Source organism: Heptranchias perlo, chromosome 7, assembly GCF_035084215.1.
Source record: "Heptranchias perlo isolate sHepPer1 chromosome 7, sHepPer1.hap1, whole genome shotgun sequence".
NCBI classification, from domain to species: Eukaryota; Metazoa; Chordata; class Chondrichthyes; order Hexanchiformes; family Hexanchidae; genus Heptranchias; species Heptranchias perlo.
Window position 1 is genome coordinate 55,746,833 of NC_090331.1, and position 22,257 is coordinate 55,769,089.

General features: G+C 40.0%; 1 protein-coding gene across 1 annotated transcript in view; it reads left to right on the forward strand.

The window, feature by feature from the left end:
• Positions 1 to 22,257, forward strand: part of agps (alkylglycerone phosphate synthase) — a 169,558-nt gene that overhangs the window by 100,686 nt on the left and 46,615 nt on the right. The window contains exons 11-13 of the mRNA XM_067987618.1: positions 4,956 to 5,083; positions 5,538 to 5,589; positions 18,058 to 18,134. Coding sequence (XP_067843719.1) covers positions 4,956 to 5,083; positions 5,538 to 5,589; positions 18,058 to 18,134 — 257 coding nt within the window. The remainder of the gene's footprint in view (positions 1 to 4,955; positions 5,084 to 5,537; positions 5,590 to 18,057; positions 18,135 to 22,257) is intronic.

Genomic DNA, 22,257 nt, shown 5'->3' on the forward strand with positions numbered 1-22,257 from the left:
AGCTTAAGGAGCAAGAACTCCCAAGGTTATGGAGTCCCTGGCCCTTGGCTGTAACTTGGCTTGTAAGGGGTAGATAGAATTACGGTGGGAGACTGGTGGGACTCCTGAGGAATTTCTGGGCCTTATTCTCTGCATTGTGCCGTTGGCCACGTCACAATGCAGAGAATTAGTCATTGTTTGGTATCTGTGCAAAACAGCTTCAGTGGGATTTGTAGTTGAGCAGCTGGGTTAGTGTGCTGTTAGCAGAGGCTTTGGCTGTGGTCAGTCCTAGCCACATCTTAAATGCCTTTTGTTTGCTTATGTGTTCACATTTAGCATGGGGCTAACCCAAAAAGCTAACGCCTTTTAGGCAGCTTTTGCTCAAAGTCCGTATTACAAGCTGCTTAAGTTGGAAAAAAGACCAAAGAACCCCAAACCATAATGGAGAACTTCCAACAAAAATGTTCTCATCTTAAATGACTTGTACTTCTGATTTTCCTGTTCCTAATCTACATGATTTTAGGTATAAATGCCATGTCTATAGTTACAAATTTTAAGCATTTGGTTTATGTAGGTGCTTGTAGCATGGTTTTAACTAAGAACATAAGAAATAGGAGCAGGAGTAGGCCAATCGGCCCTTCGAGCCTGCTCCACCATTTAATAAGATCATGGCTGATCTGATCCTAACCTCAAATCTAAATTCATGTCCAATTTCCTGCCTGCTCCCCGTAACCCCTAATTCCCTTTTACTTCTCGGAAACTGTCTATTTCTGTTTTAAATTTATTTAATGATGTAGCTTCCACAGCTTCCTGGGGCAGCAAATTCCACAGACCTACCACCCTCTGAGTGAAGAAGTTTCCCCTTATCTCAGTTTTGAAGGAGCAGCCCCTTATTCTAAGATTATGCCCCCTAGTTCTAATTTCATCCATCCTTGGGAACATCCTCACCGCATCCACTGTTATGTTCTGACTTTCAGATTTTTTCTTCATTTCCATGCTTAAATATAAATGCATGGTTTAGATTTTAAGGTAACATAATTCTATATTTAATGTAAGCCTAATGCTGCAGGTTTATTTCCAAGCACTTTCTCAAAGGATACCTTTTTCAGGAATGGAAATTTTTTTACTTAAGCTGTGTGTCATCTTATCTTTTGTTAAGAATTATGTGAACACTAACATGGCAGTAATGGCATGAAAAACATTTACTTCGATAGGAAATTTGCTAAATTTATTGTCTGCCTACCCCATTTATGTTTCTTCTAACGCATGAAGAAAATGTCATCTTCCAGAAGCTGCACATCAATGAGTCCTTAATACCATGGAATTGTTCATATGAGAGAGACCAAGAGGAAAACTGCATACTCTAAATATGATGGAATTGAAAAAGTGTCAATCTCTTTTAAAATCATTAAATGGCTATTTTGGCATTGAAGATAATGCACATGGTCTGCAGTACCATCTTGCAAATGTCCAGTTGTATCTCCTGAACTAATTGTGCACCCTTCCTAGGCTAAAAAGTTTGGTGGGAGCCTGGCAAGTCTCTAATGATACCCCCCCCCCCCCCCCCCCCACCCCGGTCTTGATGGACATGGTCAAGAGCAGCCCAGGGTGATGACCCCTCTGGTTTGCTTTCCTTCCCTGTGGGGAAGACACCCAGCCGCTCCTCTGCTTTGCACCTGCACTGGTAGCATTAGAGTCATAGTTATACAGCACGGATAGAGGCCCTTCGGCCCATCGTGTCCGCGCCGGCCATCAGCCCTGTCTACTCGAATCCCATATTCCAGCATTTGGTCCGTAGCCTTGTATGCTATGGCATTTCAAGTGCTCATCCAAATGCTTCTTGAATGTTGTGAGGGTTCCTGCCTCCACAACCCTTTCAGACAGTGAGTTCCAGACTCCAACCACCCTCTGGGTGAAAAAGTTCTTTCTCAAATCCCCTCTAAACCTCCCGCCTTTTACCTTGAATCTATGTCCCCTTGTTATAGAACCCTCAATGAAGGGAAAAAGCTCCTTAGTATCCATCCTATCTGTGCCCCTCATAATTTTGTACACCTCAATCATGTCCCCCCTCAGCCTCCTCTGCTCCAAGGAAAACAAACCCAATCTTCCCAGTCTCTCTTCATAGCTGAAGCGCTCCAGCCCTGGTAACATCCTGGTGAATCTCCTCTGCACCCTCTCCAAAGCGATCACATCCTTCCTGTAGTGTGGCGACCAGAACTGCACACAGTACTCCAGCTGTGGCCTAACCAGTGTTTTATACAGCTCCATCATAACCTCCTTGCTCTTATATTCTATGCCTCGGCTAATAAAGGCAAGTATCCCATATGCCTTCTTTACCACCTTATCTACCTGTTCCGCCGCCTTCAGGGATCTGTGAACTTGCACACCAAGATCCCTCTGACCCTCTGTCTTGCCTAGGGTCCTCCCATTCATTGTGTATTCCCTTGCCTTGTTAGTCCCTCCAAAGTGCATCACCTCGCACTTTTCCGGGTTAAATTCCATTTGCCACTGTTCCGCCCATCTGACCAACCCATCTATATCGTCCTGCAGACTGAGGCTATCCTCCTCGCTATTTACCACCCTACCAATCTTTGTATCATCAGCGAACTTACTGATCATACCTTTTACATTCATATCCAAGTCATTAATGTAGACCACAAACAGCAAGGGACCCAGCACCGATCCCTGTGGTACCCCACTGGCCACAGGCTTCCAGTCACAAAAACAACCTTCGGCCATCACCCTCTGCCTTCTGCCACTAAGCCAGTTTTGTATCCAAAGTGCCAAGGCACCCTGGATTCCATGGGCTCGTACCTTCTTGACCAGTCTCCTGTGGGGGACTTTATCGAAGGCCTTACTGAAATCCATGTATACCACATCCACTGCGTTACCCTCATCCACACGCCTAGTCACCCCCTCAAAAAATTCAATCAAATTAGTCAGACATGATCTTCCCTTGACAAAGCCATGTTGACTATCCCTGATTAATCCTTGCTTCTCCAAGTGGAGACTAATTTTGTCCTTCAGAATTTTTTCCAATAATTTTCCTACCACTGATGTTAGGCTCACTGGCCTGTAGTTCCCCGGTTTTTCCCTACTCCCCTTCTTGAATAATGGTATTACATTAGCAGTTCTCCAGTCCTCTGGCACATCCCCTGTGGCCAGAGAGGTTCTGAATATATATGTCAGAGCGCCCGCAATCTCCTCCTTTGCCTCACACAGTAGCCTGGGATACATTTCGTCCGGGCCTGGGGATTTATCCATTTTTAGGCCTGCTAAAACCGCCAATACCTCCTCCCGCTCGATGTTAATATGTTCGAGTATATCACAGTTCCCCTGCCGTATTTCTATGTCAACGTCGTCCTTCTCCATAGTGAAAACAGATGCAAAAAATTCATTTAGAACCCCTCCTACATCTGCCGGCTCCACACACAGATTGCCATTTTTGTCCCTAATGGGCCCTATTTTTTCCCTAGTCATCCTCTTACCCTTAATATACTTATAAAACATCTTAGGATTTTCCTTTATTTTGCTCGCCAGTGTTATTTCATGGCCCCTCCTTGATCTCCTAATTTTTTTAAGTATCCCCCTGCACTTTTTGTACTCCTCTAGGGCTTCCTCCGTCTTTAGCCTTTTGTATCTGCCAAAAGCCCTCCTTTTTTTCCTAATCCATTCTCGTATATCCCCTGACATCCAAGGTTCCCTGGAGTTCTTGGAACCACCCTTGACCTTTACGGGAACATGTTGCCATTGTATGGTCTCAATCTCCCTTCTGAAAGACTCCCATTGCTCTGATGCGGATTTTCCTACAAGCAGCTGATCCCAGTCCATTTTGGCCAGATCCTGCCTTATCCTATTAAAATCAGCCTTCCCCCAATTTAGAACCTTTATTTCCGGCCCCTCCCTGTCCTTTTCCATGACCACCTTAAATCTCACCGAATTATGGTCACTGTCACCAAAGTGCTCACCTACTAGCACTTCTTCCACTTGCCCGGCCACATTCCCTAGAATTAGGTCCAGTACCGCCCCCTCTCTTGTCGGACTTTCTACATGCTGGCTCAAAAAGCTCTCCTGGATGCACGTTAAGAATTTTGTACCCTCTAAGCCTTTTACACTCTGAGTATCCCAGTTAATATTGGGGAAGTTGAAATCCCCCACTATTATTACCCTATTATTTGCACAATTTTCTGAGATTTGCCTACATATCTGTTCCTCTCTCTCCCATTGGAAGCTTGTCACATAGAAACAACAAAATACTGCCAGCAGGTTTAATCTGTTCACTGTTGCTTTGTTTTTTATAATGCAGGATAGTTATTTTCTCCTTTCTGAAACTATCGTTTGCCTGGTGGGATTCTTGCATGCTATTTGGCAATCCAAGGCAATATTCCAGAACTTGTTGTACCATAATATCTTTCATTTACATAAACATACTAATGTTGCATAAACTGGATATCAAAAATGAAAGTCATGTTGGAAAGTTCTAACACTATTGAAGGTAAATTGCTTACTAAGCAGCCTTTTTTGTGCAGTGACTTTACATAAGACCCATATGACGAGTTTGGATATGCAGACTTAAATGTAGGCAATTTTGACGAGTTATATTATTTTTATTTTGTGTTATAATGGTGAAGCAGACCGTGAAATGCTGTTTTCACAAAGCTAACGGTGGAGCAGTGCAGCACGGACAGAACTCTTGGATTTTGGCATTTAATGGCATCTGCCCCTCGGTGAAGTTGCTGTACCATTTACGCATAAATAATGGCGAGCGCCATTAGCCTCGCTGTTATTTTGACAGCAAAATCTGGCCCATAATTCTTATGTACTGTGACATAGACCAGAATGGATATTATAGGAACAGTCCATTTAGTTTGGAACAGACTAAGTTAGTTCATGATGCTGTAAGGGTTCTCTAACTGCTAAAAACATTACATTTCCTGTGTGTGTTCCTCTTTTCAAATTCTTTTCTCATATTTCAGGAACACTTGGTGTAGTTACGGAGGTCACGATAAAGATCAGGTCTTTGCCTGAATATCAGAAATACGGCTCTATTGTGTTTCCAGATTTTGAACATGGTGTGGCCTGTTTACGAGAGGTAGCACGACAGGTAATTGTAATCTCTTCATTCTTGCCTATAAGACACCTGAAAATCCCCTCTATTAAAATGGCTGTTTTTGTATACAGTACAAAACAATTGATATTCAGATATGTATAGAGAAGTTTTTGTATTTTCTGTTCGAGAGGTTAGAAATTGTGGTATTTAAAAACATTCAAATGACATAATTACTGTCACTTCAGGTCATAACCTGTCTTTTCACATGCTGATTGACTTGTGCAGTTCTGTTTTTATTTGAGGTATGCATTTTGGTCACATTCAGTTCAAAGAGAAGTTTGTTGTGTTTTTAGGAACTGGTGTGATACTAAGTCTAATAATGATACAAAAATTGAAATGTTGTGAATTTGGCAGGATAAAGCTCAAAGTTCCCTCCCGCTTAAAAGTACTATCTAGTTTATTTTGTTTTCGATATTGTTAGAATTTATTATGTATATTACCCCTGCAGAGATGTGCTCCTGCATCAATTCGTCTAATGGACAATACACAGTTCCAGTTTGGTAAGCAAATATTTGTTCTTGGAAGAGATTTTTTTTATTAACAGTAGAATACATATTAATTTCTAAGTTTGTATTTTTATATATTTTATGACATAAGTGGAAAGGATGTAATAAATCAATAATCCAGAACTACACAAATTGACATTGATACAGTATCGGGCATAAACCCCAAGTTATTGACTGTGTTAAACGTAGCAATCCAAGTAGATGATCATCAGGGGTCCTTATTTTCTTTCTTTACTGCAGCCATGAGCTAAAATTGTGACTGACTATCCATTAATTACATTGGAAGGAAAAGGAGCAAAAACCTGTCTTCAGAGATCCTGCTAGGGTCTTTTTTTTAAAAAAAACTAGCTTTTGGCTTCTCTGGACTTGTGCCTTCGGTCCCAAAATGTAAAGCCAAACTAAAAATTTAAGTTACAACAAATAACTTTCTTGAGTGATAGATATTACTACCCTGAAACCTGTCTTAGAACCATAGAAAATAGGAGCAGGAGTAGGCCATTCCGCCCCATGGCTGATCCTCTATCTCAATACCATATTCCCGCTCTCTCCGCATTCCCCTTGATGCCTTTTGTGTCTAGAAATCCACCTATCTCCTTCTTAAATATATTCATTGACTTGGCCTCCACAGCCTTCTGCGGTAGAGAATTCCACAGGTTCATCACCCTCCGAGTGAAGAAATTTCTCCTCATCTCAGTCCTAAATGTCCTACCCCTTATCCTGAGACTGTGACCCCTCATTCTGGACCCCACTGCCAGGGGAAACATCCTCCCTGCATCCAGTCTGTCTAGCTCTGTCAGAATTTTACATGTTTCAATGCGATCCCCTCTCATTCTTCTAAAATCTAATGAATACAGGCCTAGTCGACCCAATCTCTCCTCATATGACAGTCCTGCCATTCCAGGTATCAGTCTGGTGAACCTTCACTGCACTACCTCTATGGCAAGTATATCCTTTCTTGGGTAAGGAGACCAAAACTGCACACTATATTCCAGGTGGTCTTACCAAGGCCCTGTATAACTGCAGTAAGACATCCTTGCTCCTGTACTCTCATCCTCTTGCAGTGAAGGCCAACTTACCATTTGCCTTCCTAACTGCTTGCTCCACCTGCATGTTTGCTTTCAGTGACTGGTGTACAAGGACACCCAGGTTCCTTTTGTACATCAACATTTCCCAATCTATCTCCATTTAAATAATTGCCTTTCTGTTTTTCCTTCCGAAGTAGATAACTTCACATTTATCCACGTTATACTGCATTTGCCCACTCACTCAACTTGTCTAAATCGCCTTGAAGCCTCTTTGCATCCTTCCCACAACTCACAATCCCACCTAGTTTTGTGTTGTCAGCAAACTTGGAAATATTACATTTGGTTCCCTCATCCAAATCATTGATATAGATTGTGAATAGCTGGGGCCCAAGCACTGATCCCTGTGGTACCCCACTAGTCACCGCCTGCTACCCTGAAAAAGACCCATTTATTCCTACTCTCTGTTTCCTGTCTGTTAACTAATTTTCAATCCATGCCAGTTTGTTATCCCCAATCCCATGTGCATTAATTTTGCACACTAACCTCTTATGTGGGACTTTATCAAAGGCCTTCTGAAAATCCAAATACACCACATCCACTGGTTCTCCCTTTTCTATTCTACCAGTTACATCCTCAAAAAAAAAAACTCCAGTAGGTTTGTCAAACATGATTTCCCTTTCATAAATCCATGTGGAGGTAATGATAAACAGTGTGTGTCAGGAAGGGACAGAGCGTACAAACATAAGAGTGCACTAGCAAATGGGGCTGGGGTAGAAAAGAATGGTAAAAAGACAAAATTAAAGGTTCTTTATCTGCGCGCAGCATTCGTAATAAGATAGATGAATTGACGGCACAAATATAAACATATGGGTATGAACTCATGGCCATTACAGAGACGTGGTTGCATGGTGACCAAGGTTGGGAGCTAAATATTCAGTGTTATTTAACATTTCGGAAGGATAGGAAAAAAGGTAAAGGTGGTGGGGTAGCTCTGTTAATAAAGGATGAAATTGGCATAATAGTGAGAAATGATCTTGGCTCAGAAGATCAAGATGTTGAATCAATTTGGGTGGAGGTAAGAAATAGCAAAGGAAAGAAATCACTGGTGGGAGTAGTATATAGGCCCCCTAACAGTAGCTTCACTGTAGGAAATAAGGGGGTCTTGTTTAAAAAAAAAGGTAATGCAATAATCATGGGCGATTTTAACTTTCACATAGATTGGACAAATCAAATTGGCAAAAATAGCCCTGAGGAGGAGTTCATAGAGTGTATTAGGGACTGTTTCTTAGACCAATACATTGGGGAACCAACCAGGAAACAGGCCATTTTGGATCTGGTAATGGGTAACGAAACAGGATTAATTAATCTCAAAGTAAAGGATCCCTTGGGAAGCAGTGATCATAACATGATAGAATTTCACATCCAATTTGAGAGCTAGGACCTTGGGCTTGAAACCACTGTATTAAACTTAAATAAAGGCAATTATAAAGGAATTAAGGTGGAATTGGCTAAAGTGGACTGGGTAAACAGATTAGATGGCATGATGGTGGATAAACAGTGGCAAACATTTTAAAAATATATATTATGACTCGCAACAAAAATATATCCCTGTTAGGAGGAAAGACTCCACAAAAAGGGTGAACCAACCATGGCTAACTAAGGAAGTAAAGGATGGTATCAGGTTAAAAGAAAAAGCATACAACATGAAGATTGGGAAAACTTTAAAAAAAACAGCAAAGGATGACTATAAGAATAATAAAGAAAGAGAAAATAAATTGAGATTAAACACACAAGAAATATAAAGTAGAAATAAAGAAATATAAAAAAATATAGAACAGTAAAAGCTTCTACAAGTATATAAAAAGGAAGAGGGTAGCTAAAGTAAACATTGGTCTCTTAGAGGATGAGACTGGGGAAATAATAATGGAAAACAAGGAAATGGCAGAGGAATTGAACAGATATTTTGTATCTGTCTTCACAGTAGAAGACACTAATAATATAGCAAGGGGCAAAGGGGGAGGGAGGAACTAAAAACTAATGGGTCCAAAGGCTGACAAGTCCCCTGGACCTGATGGCTTGCATCCGAGGGTCTGTGGCTGCAGAGATAGTGGGTGCATTGGTTGTAATCTTCCAGAATTCACTAGATCCTGGAAAGGTCCCAGCGGATTGGAAAACCGCAAACGTAACACCCCTATTCAGTGAGTCAGAAAGCAGGTAACTATAGACCAGTTAGCTAACATCTGTCATTGGGAAAATGCTGGAATCCATTATTAAGGAAGTAGTAGCAGGACATTTGGAGACTCATAATACAATCAAGGAGAGTCGACATGGTTTTATGAAGGGGAAAATCATGTCTGACAAATTTATTAGAGTTCTTTTGAGGAATTAACGGGCAGGGTGGATAAAGGGGAACGAATGGATACAGTCTATTTGGATTTCCAAAAAGCATTTGATAAGGTGCCACATAAAAGATTACTGCACAAGATAAGAGCTCATGGTGTTGGGGGTAATATACTGGCATGGATAGAGGATTGGCTAACTAACAGAAAACAGAGTCGGGATAAAAGGGTCATTTTCAAAATGGCAATCTGTAACTAGTGGGGTGCCGCAGGGCTCAGTGCTGGGGCCTCAACTGTTTACAATATATATCAATGACTTGGATGAAGGAACAGTGTCTTGTGGCCAAATTTGCTGCTGATACAAAGATAGGTAGAAAAGCAAGTTGCGATGAGGACACAAAGTGTCTGCAAAGGGATATTGACAGGTTAAGTGGGCAAAAATTTGGCAGATGGAATATAATGTGGGAAAATGTGAAGTCATCCACTTTGGGAGGAAAAATAAAAAAGCAAAATATTATTTGAATGGAGAAATATTACAAAATGCTGTGGTACAGTGGGATCTGGGTGTCCTTGTACATTAAACACAAAAAGTCAACATACAGGTGCAGCAGGTAGTCCGGAAGGCAAATTGAATATTGGCCTTTATTTCTAGGGGGATGGAGTATAAAAGCAGGGAAGTCATGCTACAACTGTACACTGTGCTGGTGAGACCACACCTGGAGTACTGCGTACAGTTCTGGTGCCCTTATTTAAGGAAGGACATACTTGCATTGGAGGCAGTTCAGAGAAGGTTCGCTAGGTTGGTCTATACTCATTGGAGTTTAGAAGAATGAGAGGAGACCTTATTGAAACATACAAGATTCTGAGGGGACTCGATAGGGTAGATGCAGAGAGGATGTTACCCCTCTTGGGAGAATCTAAAACTAGGGGGCATAGTCTCAGAATAAGGGGTCCCCTGTTTAAGACTGAAATGAGAAGGAATTTCTTCTCCCAGAGGGTTGTGAATCTTTGGAATTCTTTACCCCAAAAAGCTGTGGAGACTGAGTCATTGAATACATTCAAGGCTGATTTAGACAAATTTTTGATCAGCAAGGGAGTCAAAGGATATGGGGAAAAGGCTGGAAAGTGGAGTTGAGGTAAAAATCAGATCAGCCATGATCTCATTGAATGGTGGAGCAGGCTCAAGGGGCCAAATGGCCTACTCCTGCTCCTATCTCTTACGGTCTTATGGTCTAATCCCATTGATATTTTCTAAGTGTCCTGTTATCACATCCTTTATAATAGACTCTAGCATTTTCCCTACTACTGATTTTAGGCTAACCGATCTGCAGTTCCCTGTTTTCACTCTTCCTTTTTTAAATAGTGCGGTTACATTTGTCGCCCTCCAATCTGCAGGAATTACTCCATAATCTATAGAATTTTGGAAGATGACAAACAATGCATCCAGTTTTAGTACTCTGGGATACAGATTATCAGGACCTGGGGATTTATCGACTTTCAATCTCGTTAATTTCTCCAGCACTTTTTTTTCTAATACTAATTTTACTAATACTAATGGGGATGTTCGTTGATGATTGCACAGTGTTCAGTTCCATTCGCAATCCCTTCAGATAATGAAGCAGTCCGTGCCCGCATGCAGTAAGACTTGGACAACATCCAGGCTTGGGCTGATAAGTGGCAAGTAACATTCTTGCCAGGCAATGATCATCTCCAAGAGGAGCGAGTCTAACCATTTCCCCTTGACATTCAACGGCATTACCATCGCCGAATCCCCCACCATCAACATCCTGGGGGTCACCATTGACCAGAAACTTAACTGGACCAGCCACATAAATACTGTGGCTACAAGAGCAGGTCAGAGGCTGAGTATTCTGTGGGGAGTGACTCACCTCCTGACTCCCCAAAGCCTTTCCACCTTCTACAAGGCACAAGTCAGGAATGTGATGAATACTCTCCATTTGCCTGGATGAGTGCAGCTCCAATAACACTCAAGATGCTCAACACTATCCAGGACTAAGCAGCCCCCTTGATTGGCACCCCATCCACCACCGTAAACATTCACTCCCTTCACCACCGGCGCTCCGTGGCCGCAGTGTGCACTATCCACAGGATGCATTGCAGCAACTCGCCAAGGCTTCTTCGACAGCACCTCCCAAACCCGCAACCTCTACCACTTAGAAGGCCAAGGGCAGCAGGCACGTGGGAACAAATCCACCTGCACGTTCCTCTCCCAGTCACACACCATCCCGACTTGGAAATATATCGCCGTTCCTTCATCGGCGCTGGGTTAAAATCCTGGAACTCCCTACCTAACAGCACTGTGGGAGAACCTTCACCACACTGCAGCGGTTCAAGGCGGCGGCTCACCACCACCTTCTCAAGAACAATCAGGGATGGGCAATAAATGCTGGCGTTGCCAGCGACGCCCACATCCCATGAACGAATAATAAAAAAAATTCCTTTAGTTCCTTCTTCTCACTAGACCCTTGGTTCCCTAGCATTTCTAGGAAGTTATTTGTGTCCTCTTCAGTGAAGACAGAACCAAAGTATTAGTTTAATTGCTGTGCCATTTCCTTGTTCCCCATTAAAAAAAATTCTCCTGTTTCTGACTGTAAGGGACCTACATTTGTCTTCACTAATCATTTTCTTTTTACATATTTGTAGAAGCTTTTACAGTCTGCTTTTATGTTCCTTGCAAGTCTACACTCGTACTCTATTTTTCCCCTCTTAATTAATCTCTTGGTCCTTTTTTGCTGAATTCTAAACTGCTCCCAATCCTCAGGCTTGCTACTTTTTCTGACAACTTTATATGACTCCTCTTTGGATCTAATACTATCCTTAATTTCTTTTGTTAGCCATGGTTGGGCCGCTTTTCCTTTGTGTTTTTGTGCCAGAAAGGAATGTATAACTGTGACAATTCATGCATTTGTTCCTTAAATGTTAGCCATTGTCTATCCACCATCATGCCTTTTAATGAAGCTCCCCAATCTATCATAGCCAGCTCACTCCTCATACTTTCGCAGTTTCCTTTGTCTAGATTTAGGACCCTAGTTTTGGATTGGACTACTTCACTTTCCATCTTAATGAAGAATTCTATCATGTTATGGTCACTCTTCCCTAAAGGATCCTGCACAACAGGATTATTAATTAACCCCTTCTCATTGCACAATACCCAATCTAGGATAGCCCGTTCCCTGGTTGGCTCCTCAACGTACTGGTCTAAAAAAAATCTCGTACACATTCCAGGAATTCATCCTCCACAGTATTATTGCTAATTTGGTTTGGCCAGTCTATATGTAGATTAAAGTCACCCACGATTACTGTTACTGTAGTACCCTTGTTATGTGCATCTCTAATTTCCTGTTTGATGCCATCCCTTACATTACCACTACTGTTTGGAGGCCCACAATCAACTCCCACCAGTGTTTTCTGCCTCTTTGTACTTCCTAACTCCACCCAGACTGACTCTACTTCTTGATTTTCTGAGCCAATATCCTTTCTCACTATTGCTCAGAATTCATTCTTGACTAACAACGCCACTCCACCTCCTTTTTCTTTTTGCTTGTCCTTCCTAAATACCAAATACCCTTGGATATTCAGCTCCCAGCTTTGGTCACCCTGCAGCCATGTCTCCATAATCACAATTATATTCAAGTGGTTATAATTATATAATTAAGTAGTAATTATATCTCATCTCGAGTCGTCAATGATAGTCCCAACTTTGTATAATTGACATAGATTTGAATCCAGCACTGGTCATAGACAGATTTCATTGTATTTAAATGTTGAATAGTTTCCGGAATTGCTCAAATTCAGGATTATTGAAAATATGTCAGTGCTGGTCATTTATCAGATTGGTCAAAAATATTTGTAGTTTAAAGAATTCTCTATGGTATGTAGATTTATGGCCCCAGATCAGTGCAATATTCTAAAGCACTCTATGACTCTGATCTCTGCAAAGTTGTGAAATATTTCCCTTTACAAAATTATTAAACTTGTGTATGAAAATTTGTAAAATGTTACCAACATGCAAAAAGGAAGAGAGAGAAAAGACCATCTGGCAATCAATGCTCACTTTATCCATTGGATTCTGCAACCTTGTGCAACACACTCCCTAATTACTAGTAATGCTACTCCTAGGGAGTTACCGTGAAGCTTCAAAACATTTCTGAGGGATTGTAAACAGACTGTGTCTTAAGTAAAGTCTTTGGGATAAGAAATGCAGGTGCAATAAGAAATGGCAAACCTCATACGTGAACAAGTCAATCCATTCATTAGAGTTATAAAATAGTGTATATTAGTTACTGAGTCTGTACATCATTACCAGTACTCCACTATATTTCACCTTCAGTCTGTGATACTGAACAATTAATATTATTGCAAGATAATTAGTATTTTGTTACCTTTGTGTGTCTATAAACAGAATGTCAGAGACTTTGGATTATCTTATGCTGTTTTGTAAAAACTACAACACAACACTTTTAATGAGATATTAGTTACTGAATATTAGAAAGAATTGATGTAGCTGGGCTTGAAAACCATGCAGTTCCTTAGAGACCTCATTACTTTGAATAGCTTTCAAGAATTTTTTTAGTGTTTGCATCATGGAGCTGAACAGAAAAAATAAATTATCTTGAGGGTTCACACCAAAGAAGGTTCACAATTAAAGAACAAGCCAAGTTGTAGCTCACATTCTAAATGCTGCTTATATTTGAAATTGCATTCACTAATTATATAACTCTTGCCAATTTGCAGTACAGTTTAATGTTTAATATCTACAAACCACTATGAACAGTATTGAATTTAGCTTAAAATAATGACAAGCCCATTCTTATAGAAAATGATGGTTTACTCCAGTTTAGTTGAACTGTACATAAATGCGAAATGTGGCTAAATTTTCTGTCTACAGAATATTAATACTGCACACAATCTCTAAATATTTAAAATAGAAAGGATGGAAACTTTATTCCAGTAATGGATGGTACTTTATATTTAGGATGGAAATTTCCACAAAAATATTGAACTGCAAGTTTCTATACTGTATCCAATGTCGTTTTCATCCAGTTTGTGCCTAAGTGACTAAATGGTTTGCCAGAATCTGCAAGTTGCACACCCAGATTTTTAAGGACTTGGTGAACCCACTAACTTTTCCCCAGAGATGGTGCTGTACTAATTAATATAACTGATTTAAAGCCTTTAAATCTACTAAAAAGTATCAAGTATATTAAATTGGAATGGTTGGACCTTTTCTGCAGAAGAGGTCCAAATAACTTGACTGCATTGAAATAACAAAACCGATAGAATGAGCTTTGTTTTGTTACTTGCATAGCTGATACATCTGTTGGCTGAAAATGCAATCCAAATGCGCTGGGACTCATTTTCCCTAATAAGTGTTTAACTGTTCAGTACTGCACTGTAATGTGTTTAAAGTTGAGTTAAACTGCGATTCGCTCTGAATATTGGATTAATCCTTTCAATCATTGGTGTAGCAGTCTATTAAGAACATAAATGTTTGATATGGCCCTGATGAACTTGTGTGCTGTTCAAAAAAAAACTTTTCTGTACTGTAGTAACTTGTCGGAAAATGAGAATTGATTTTAAACTTTACGGTACCCTTTGTGCCCATGTATGATTATCCTTTTAAACATTATTATATTTGCATATTTTGGGCACTGTCAGAATATGGTTAATACTTGAGCTTAAGCACAGAGGTTGGTAAGGGCAGAGTGAACTTCTAACGGAGTAATTTGTTAAGAGTGAGGACTTTCAGCTGGTAATTTGGTGAGTGTGGGAATTAAAGAAATACATAAAATAAAAAAAAGACTAAGCAATTACTATCATTTCAAAATCAAGCTAAATCCATTTACAAAATATAATTTAGATCACAAGTGATTCTGTTAGTCCTAGAAATAAACTACTGACAAATAAAAACTGGAAATGGCAGTACAGGCTGTATCGGGACTGTAATGTGTGGGAGTTTGTGGACGGCGAGACTGTCCTGGATCGCCACATCTGCAGTAAATTTATCTGGCTTGAGACACTCCGGCTCAGTGTCTCTGAGCTGGTGCGAGTTAGAGACACTGCAACAAATAAGGGAGGGGGAAGAATATCTAGATAGTTTTCTGCAGAGTACAGTCACACCTCAGAGGAAAGCACAGGCGCAGGAAGAGAAGAGTGTGACTGTTAGTCAGCAGGGTAGCGGGAACCGAGGAGAAGAAGAGAAGGAGGTACCTCAGACACTGCTCCTATCCAACAGGTATGAGGAGATGAGTGTAAAGGTCAGACCAGGGTAAGGAATAAAGATAACAAACGGTCAAAGTTCTAAAACAGAAGTACAAAAGGACTGTCAAAAATAAAGTAAAAGGAACAACTATTAAAGATTAATTAAATTGCATGTTCAGCAATGTACACAGCGTCCAAAATAAAACTGGGGAACTGGAGGCAATAACCCGTAGCGAGGAACCAGATGTTGAAGAAATAACAAACAATGCTACATAAAGAACCGGATTGGCAACTAAATATTGCAGGTTATAACATAATTCAGAAAGGATAGGGAAGGAAGAATGGAGGTGGAGTAGCTGTACTAATTAGAGAACATAATGGCAGTAGAAAAAAAGGGACACAACTAACAGAAGGATGAAAACGGAATCCATATGGATTGAAATAAAAGATAAAATAAGGGATCAATCACACTAATAGGAGTATACTACAGACCACCTAATAGTGGAAAGGGGAAAGGTGGTAGAGGAAGAAATGTGTAAGCAAATATATGAAATGAATAAAGGACATAGAATACTAATCATGGGAGATTTTAACTGCTTCTTCCGCCCCCCCCCCCCCCCCAAAATAAAACTGGCAAAAAGAGGTAGGGAATGGAGTTTTTACAATGTGTACAGGACTCATTTCTCACCCAGTATGTAAAAAGCCCAAGAGAGGAAGTACTGCTGGATCTCGTAATTGGAAATGAACCAGAACAGATAAGAGAAGTAAGCATAGGGGAACATCATAGTGATGACAACATAATAAGGTTTAAGATAAAGATAGGGATTGGGCCACTAAGGGATACACAAGATAAACTCATTGGTAATGGCAGAAATATTAAATAATTATTTTGCCTCAATATTTACCAGGGAGTCTAACATGGTGGGCATGACATTATATCTTTTTTGATCTCTTCTAAAGACATTTAAGATAGAAAGGGGGAGATAAAAAAGTAATCAAACCTAGAGAGGATTAAACCCCCAGATCTGCATGGATATTTAAAAAGGGAGATGGAACAAGTCCAGGGAACTATAGACCAATTAGCTTAATGTCGGTGGTAGAATCTTTACTCAAAGATGTAACAGAAAAAAAATCTAGAAACTGAAAATATAATAAAGAATAGTCAGCATGGATTTTAAAAGGGAAGGTTATGCTTGACCAACCTTATTGAATTTGTTGAAGTAACAGGGTAGACAAGGGTAATACAGTAGATGTAATATATTTGGATTTTTAAAAGGCCTTTGATAAGGTACCACATTGTAGACTCATGACTAAGGTCAGAGCATGTGGAGTCAAGGGACAGTTGGCAGAATTATCCCCTTCGTCAGATTATCCCCTTCGTCACTCACTCACTCACCTGACGAAGGGGATAATCTCCGAAAGCTTGTGATTTTTAAAATAAAATTGTTGGACTATAACCTGGTGTTGTAAGATTCCTTACATTTGTCCACCCCAGTCCATCACCGGCATCTCCACATCATGGCAAAAGGTGGGAAGTGGTGTTCCACAAAGGTCGGTGCTGTTTGCCATTTACATAAACGATTTGGACTCTGGAATTGGAAGAACAGTTTTAAAATTTGCAAACGACACCAAATTGTGGAGTATAGTTAATACTGAGGAGGACTGACAAAATACAGGAAGACGTTAATAAACTTGCAGAATGGGCGTGTGATTGGCAAATGAATTTCAATATAGATAAGTGTGAGGTGGTACATTTTGGTAGGAATAATGAGGCCATATACTCCTTGGAAAATAAGAGTCTAAATGGGATAAAAGAGCAGAGGGATCTGGAGTACAGATACACAAATCACTAAAAGTAGCAATGTAGATTAATAAGGCCATAAAAAAGCAAACAAAGTTCTGGGGTTCATTTCTAGAAGGATAGAATTGAAAAGCAGGGAAGTAATGTTAAACTTGTATACAACCTTGGTAATTCTACACTTGGAGTACTGTGAAAAGTTCTGGTCTCCATATTATAGAAAGGATATAGAGGTACTGGAGAAGGTGCAAAAAATATTTACCAAGATGATACCAGAACTGAGAGGTTATACCTATCGGGAAAGATTGAACAGGCTGGGGCACTTTTCTCTAGAAAAGGGAAGACGTCGGGGTGACATGATAGAGGCCTTTAAGATTATGAAAGGGTTTGATAGGATAGACACAGAGAAGATGTTTCCACTTGCGGGGAAGACCAGAACTGGGGGCCATAAATATAAGATAGTCACTAATAAATCCAATGGGGAATTCAGGAGAAACTTCTTTACCCAGAGAGTGGTTAGAATGTGGAATTCGCTACCACAAGGAGTAGTTGAGGCAACTAGCACAGATGCATTTAAGGGGAAGCTAGATAAACACATGAGGGAGAAAGGAATAGAAGGATATGTTGGTGGGGTTAGATGAAGGGTGGGAGGAGGCTTATATGGAGCATAAACACCAGCATGGATCCGTTGGGCTGAATGCCCTGTTTCTATGCAGTACATTCTGTGTAATACTGGCTAAAGTGTAATGGGTTACTGTAAGGAGAGCTTAGAGACCAATAATGTCTAATTCCGAACCAAATAATGTCAACTGGGAGAGTAGAACTTTATCCAATTTATCATTTTCTGTGCTTCCTTGAAAGTTTGTATTATTGCTTTTATGACACTGTTTTGAGCGTTCTTGTGTTCTACTCTTGCATCTTGTGATCGGGTAAATGTCCTCAATCTAATAGTGACTAGGTGTGATTGTCAAAATCCACTATCAACAATGTCAATCAATATAGATTGGTTTATTTAAAATTTGAAGAAATGCTGTATTTCCAAAGAAGCTAGCTTTTAAAATGTGTTTTTTCAAAATAGGACATGCACTAAAACCACAAGTGGCCTCCATTTTTACTTCATTTTTGGATGGACTGAAAAAGTTCTACATCACCAAGGTATGTTCAATTTTTCCATAGTTTGTTTTTAACGTTGCAAAAGTTGGAAGATAATAGTGTAAGCTAGGAATAACTGTCATATAAGCTAACTTTTGAGTGTGAATATTGTGCAGTTTTATAAATCATCTGCACTGCTGTCAAAATTATTAGGATATTTGTAAATTGCATTTAAGAAGAGAGCAATTTAAGGTGAGTCTGACAGGTCGGCTATTTCCATTAGCTCACATTCCTAAAATGAAATGAAAGCAAACTATTCCATATAGTGTTGTATCTAATGACCTGGCTGGTCAAAAATATCCCCTCTTCTGAGTATGTACACATCTGCCCCAAGTTTGTGTAACAAATGGCCTTTGGGCAGAAGCTTGTGACTGCTTTTAGCATAAGTATTCTAACTTTTTCTAATTGTTGACAATGTTCTGAATGAATAAAAACAAACTTTTGGGTTGCTGCCATAAAAGTCACCTGGTTTCCTTAATATCAGTAGAGATCAGAAGATTTTGTATGTCAGATTCAAAAGTGTGAATGCATGTTTTCCCAAATTGCTAATGTGACATTTGTAGTTGATGTCAAGTGTTGGAAATCATAATTTTGTGGTGAGTTTTAAAAGGTTTTTTCAAAGTATACACTGCTTTGAATGCATTTATTCTATTTCCTGTTTACTGATTGGAAGCTAAATAATTTTGAGGGATTGTGATTGGTTTTTTTTTATTCAACCTTTGAAGTATTGTCTTGATTTAATAATGAGACCACAAGGGTTCGAGCTCGTTCCAGTGGTTTTCTTGTGCAAACTGTCTAATAGTTTCTATAAATAGACTTTGTCCCTTACAATCTGAAATTTGCATCCTTCTCTCTGCTGCACTAAGCTAATGTAGTCTGGGCATAACAATTCCCTATTTAACAATGATACTGGATAGTGAAACTTATGTAGGATTCCAGTCATCAAAGTCTATTGCCTCTTTTTATGGGGGGGATGGGTGTGCGGGAGCCCGGTAGTGGGTGTCGAACCTGGCAAGTTCAGGGACGTGGAGGTCCTGCTGATCTTAACAGCAGGGCCTCGTTTGAATAAATCTCTGCAGAGTCCAGCCCGACACCGAACAGCATTGACTACCTGGCTAGCTGGTGGGAGTGGGCATTTTGCAGCAGGGGGCCATAGCCAGGGACCCGTGGGAACAGTGCCCAGCAGTCGGGGGGGAGGGGCAGGAAGTGGGGGGGTGGAGGAACCTCTGAAAGATCGGAAGGGATGTAGCCTGGAGCAAGGGAGACCAAAGGCCCAGAGGAGCACTCCTGGCCCACAAGGAATCCTAAAATAAAACTTTTTAACTTACCTTCTGGGCCTTTTCTGGCCCATGATCCGGCTCTTGACAGGTTTACCGGACAGGGAAGCAGTCAGTTCTCTCTCGCTCAGACCTTCCACCTAAAGTTGCAGATTGGGTCCTGATGACATGCTTAAAAGAGCAGGTTCAGATTGGGACACGGCGAGAAGGCAGCGGGATCAGAGGGGATAAGTGACTCGCTTTATTTTAACTGCCCCCTGTCTGGTTTCCGCCAGGCGGGGGCAGTTAAAATCAGGGCCCATGTCTCCAGTCAGCAAACACTAAACCCAATTCACGCAGGCTAAAACTACTGATTGAATTTATTCGGAATTAAATGATTTATAGAAATAAAGATATGGACAGCTACCATACAGCAAGAGCATTATTTTAGAATATATATATGGAATTATAATGACTTTTTAAAGAAACCTGTTTTCTCAGCTTCTTCTGGCAAACTCTTGAAATTAGTCTTATGTAATACGTTAAACACCTGTTTACAAAGTTTATCCAAACATGTATTGATCACTGCCAAAACTGCTGAGCACTAAAATGCTTTACTTCCTTTGATGTAAATATAATGATCTTAACGATTGTCCTTGGCAGCCAACTTTGATTTCACATATTGTACACTATTGACAAGGTAGTAGATTAACAAATTGATAGATGGCTGCATCAATCTGAGGAAATAGTATGGTAGAGGAGGCCCGATTGATTTGTTGAGTCAATTGTAAGCCATTTCCCTGCCTTGAAAGCGGCTGGTGACTGACTACCGACCATTATTATTTTAAACACCATGTCCCAATCAAAGAGAGCCTTTATCCTAATTGAACAAAGCATCCAGTACTACAAGTAAGAGAAATCTATTCCAAGCAGCTATTTTAACTTTTAAAAGTGAGTGGAATCCATTTTAGCATGGTAATCACAACAGAAATATGTAAACAGGAGTGTTATAGCATGTAACAATGTATTCTTCTGCTAAAGAAGCTGGTCTTTTCCTATAGAGCCACAGACTCTAATTGATTTCAGGCTGTGTTTACTTAAAGCAATCAGAATTTAATTGCTATTTGGTGAAAAGTTTACAGTTTAGAAGGTGCTGATAAATTTCAGCTCCAGACTAGGGGGGAAAACGGTCTAAAATAACTGACTTTCTATATTTTTTAACACTGCAAAGTGCAACATCTGATGTATGATGGATAAGTTCAAAACTTAACGTGCTAGCAGATCTCTTGTGGCATTGCTCACAGTGAGTCTGAGGTTATCTTGTTGCAAGGGATGTGGTCTGGTAGGGGGAAGGAAAATTGAAGGTTGTAAGTCCAGAAGGTTTAAAAAGGAAAGGGTTTCACCAGCACTTAACAATGGAAGCATTTGTTATTTAAAGCTCAAACAACATTTTAGGAAAAGAAGCTTCTCTTGCTCAGTTGTGCAGAAGCTATTCAGAGAATCCCTACCCTGCACTGCAAAAACCTTCTTTCCAACTCTTAATGGAAATGGTCTTTGTTGATTAAACGTTTTGTGCTTTGACTGTAAATGCAGAGCAAGAACCTAAGCAACTTGTACTTTATTCTTGGTCAGGCCAAGAACGTTGGTTTTGCAGGGGAGAGAAAACAATGTTTTGGTTGGAGCAGGGACTAGTGAAATACCATCTGGGGGAAGAGAGAGGGGTTAAATAGCAACTCGGGCTGAGGGCAGTGGAGAGAAACAGCGAGGGTGGGAACTATCTGATGATAAGCTTGATTTTAATGGGCTTGAGGCCAGGAATGAATCTGACTCCTTGGGTACATGGTGAGGGGTGCTTTGATAGTTGGAAGCAGGTCATAGCTGGTTGGAATGGAGTGCAAACCTCAGCCCAGGACCCTGAAATGGGTTAAATTTCAGGTGGCAAAACATAATGGACTAATTTCTGCTTGAAATTGGGAATTTTATGGGTAAGTTATAGTATTCTTTGCCGTTCTTTAACATTTATGTATTGTATCGTTTTTAACCTGTGACTAGTTAGCTGAAAAGAATGGCCAATGAAAGTTTCAAACAATGTCTTGGATAATTTGATTAGCTCACTGCATTTCTTTTATTGGTGGATCCTCCTGAGTGCTCATTCAGGATTGGTTGTTTTCAAAAGTCCTTAATAATTTCTCATTGGTAAATTTCTACACTCTGCTTTTGATTTGTATATTCCCTACCTACTGAATTCTAACTTGTTACCGTTTAGGAATTAAATTACAACGGCAGAAACTCATCACCCCAAGTGAGCATAAAGTGCTGAATCTGCATGATTTAACAGTTTGAGGATAACAAAGTGCAAATATAATTTAACAAAATATGTATCTCAATACATAAGTGTATGGCTATTTCTTTTGAGATGGGGCTACACATGAATAGTTTAAATACTGATTGTGATCCCTGCTACAATTTAGTGTCGATTGGTAACACTATACCATGTCATGCTATTGAGTAAAATACCTGTTTTTCCACTGACATAAATAACAGCTGTGATATCACTCTGCATTTCTGACTGTCATATTGTTTTGCAGTTTTGAAATACACTTGTACTACTGCATACCAAGTAATTGTGCTAGATTTGAATTGAACTGGGACTTTTTAAATTAGTGTTACCTTTTTATTGTTTTGAGAAAGCACTGCTGCCCACCACCTAACTTTTTAATATTTTTTTTAAAAAAGTAACTACCAGAGGAGCTATGCTATCTGGTTACAGGGAAGCATCCATATGTAGTGTGTTCTCCTTTTCAAAGTTGCCAACAATAAGAGTTTGAGAAAACAAGAACAAATGATTGGCATATGCAAAAGTTTAATAT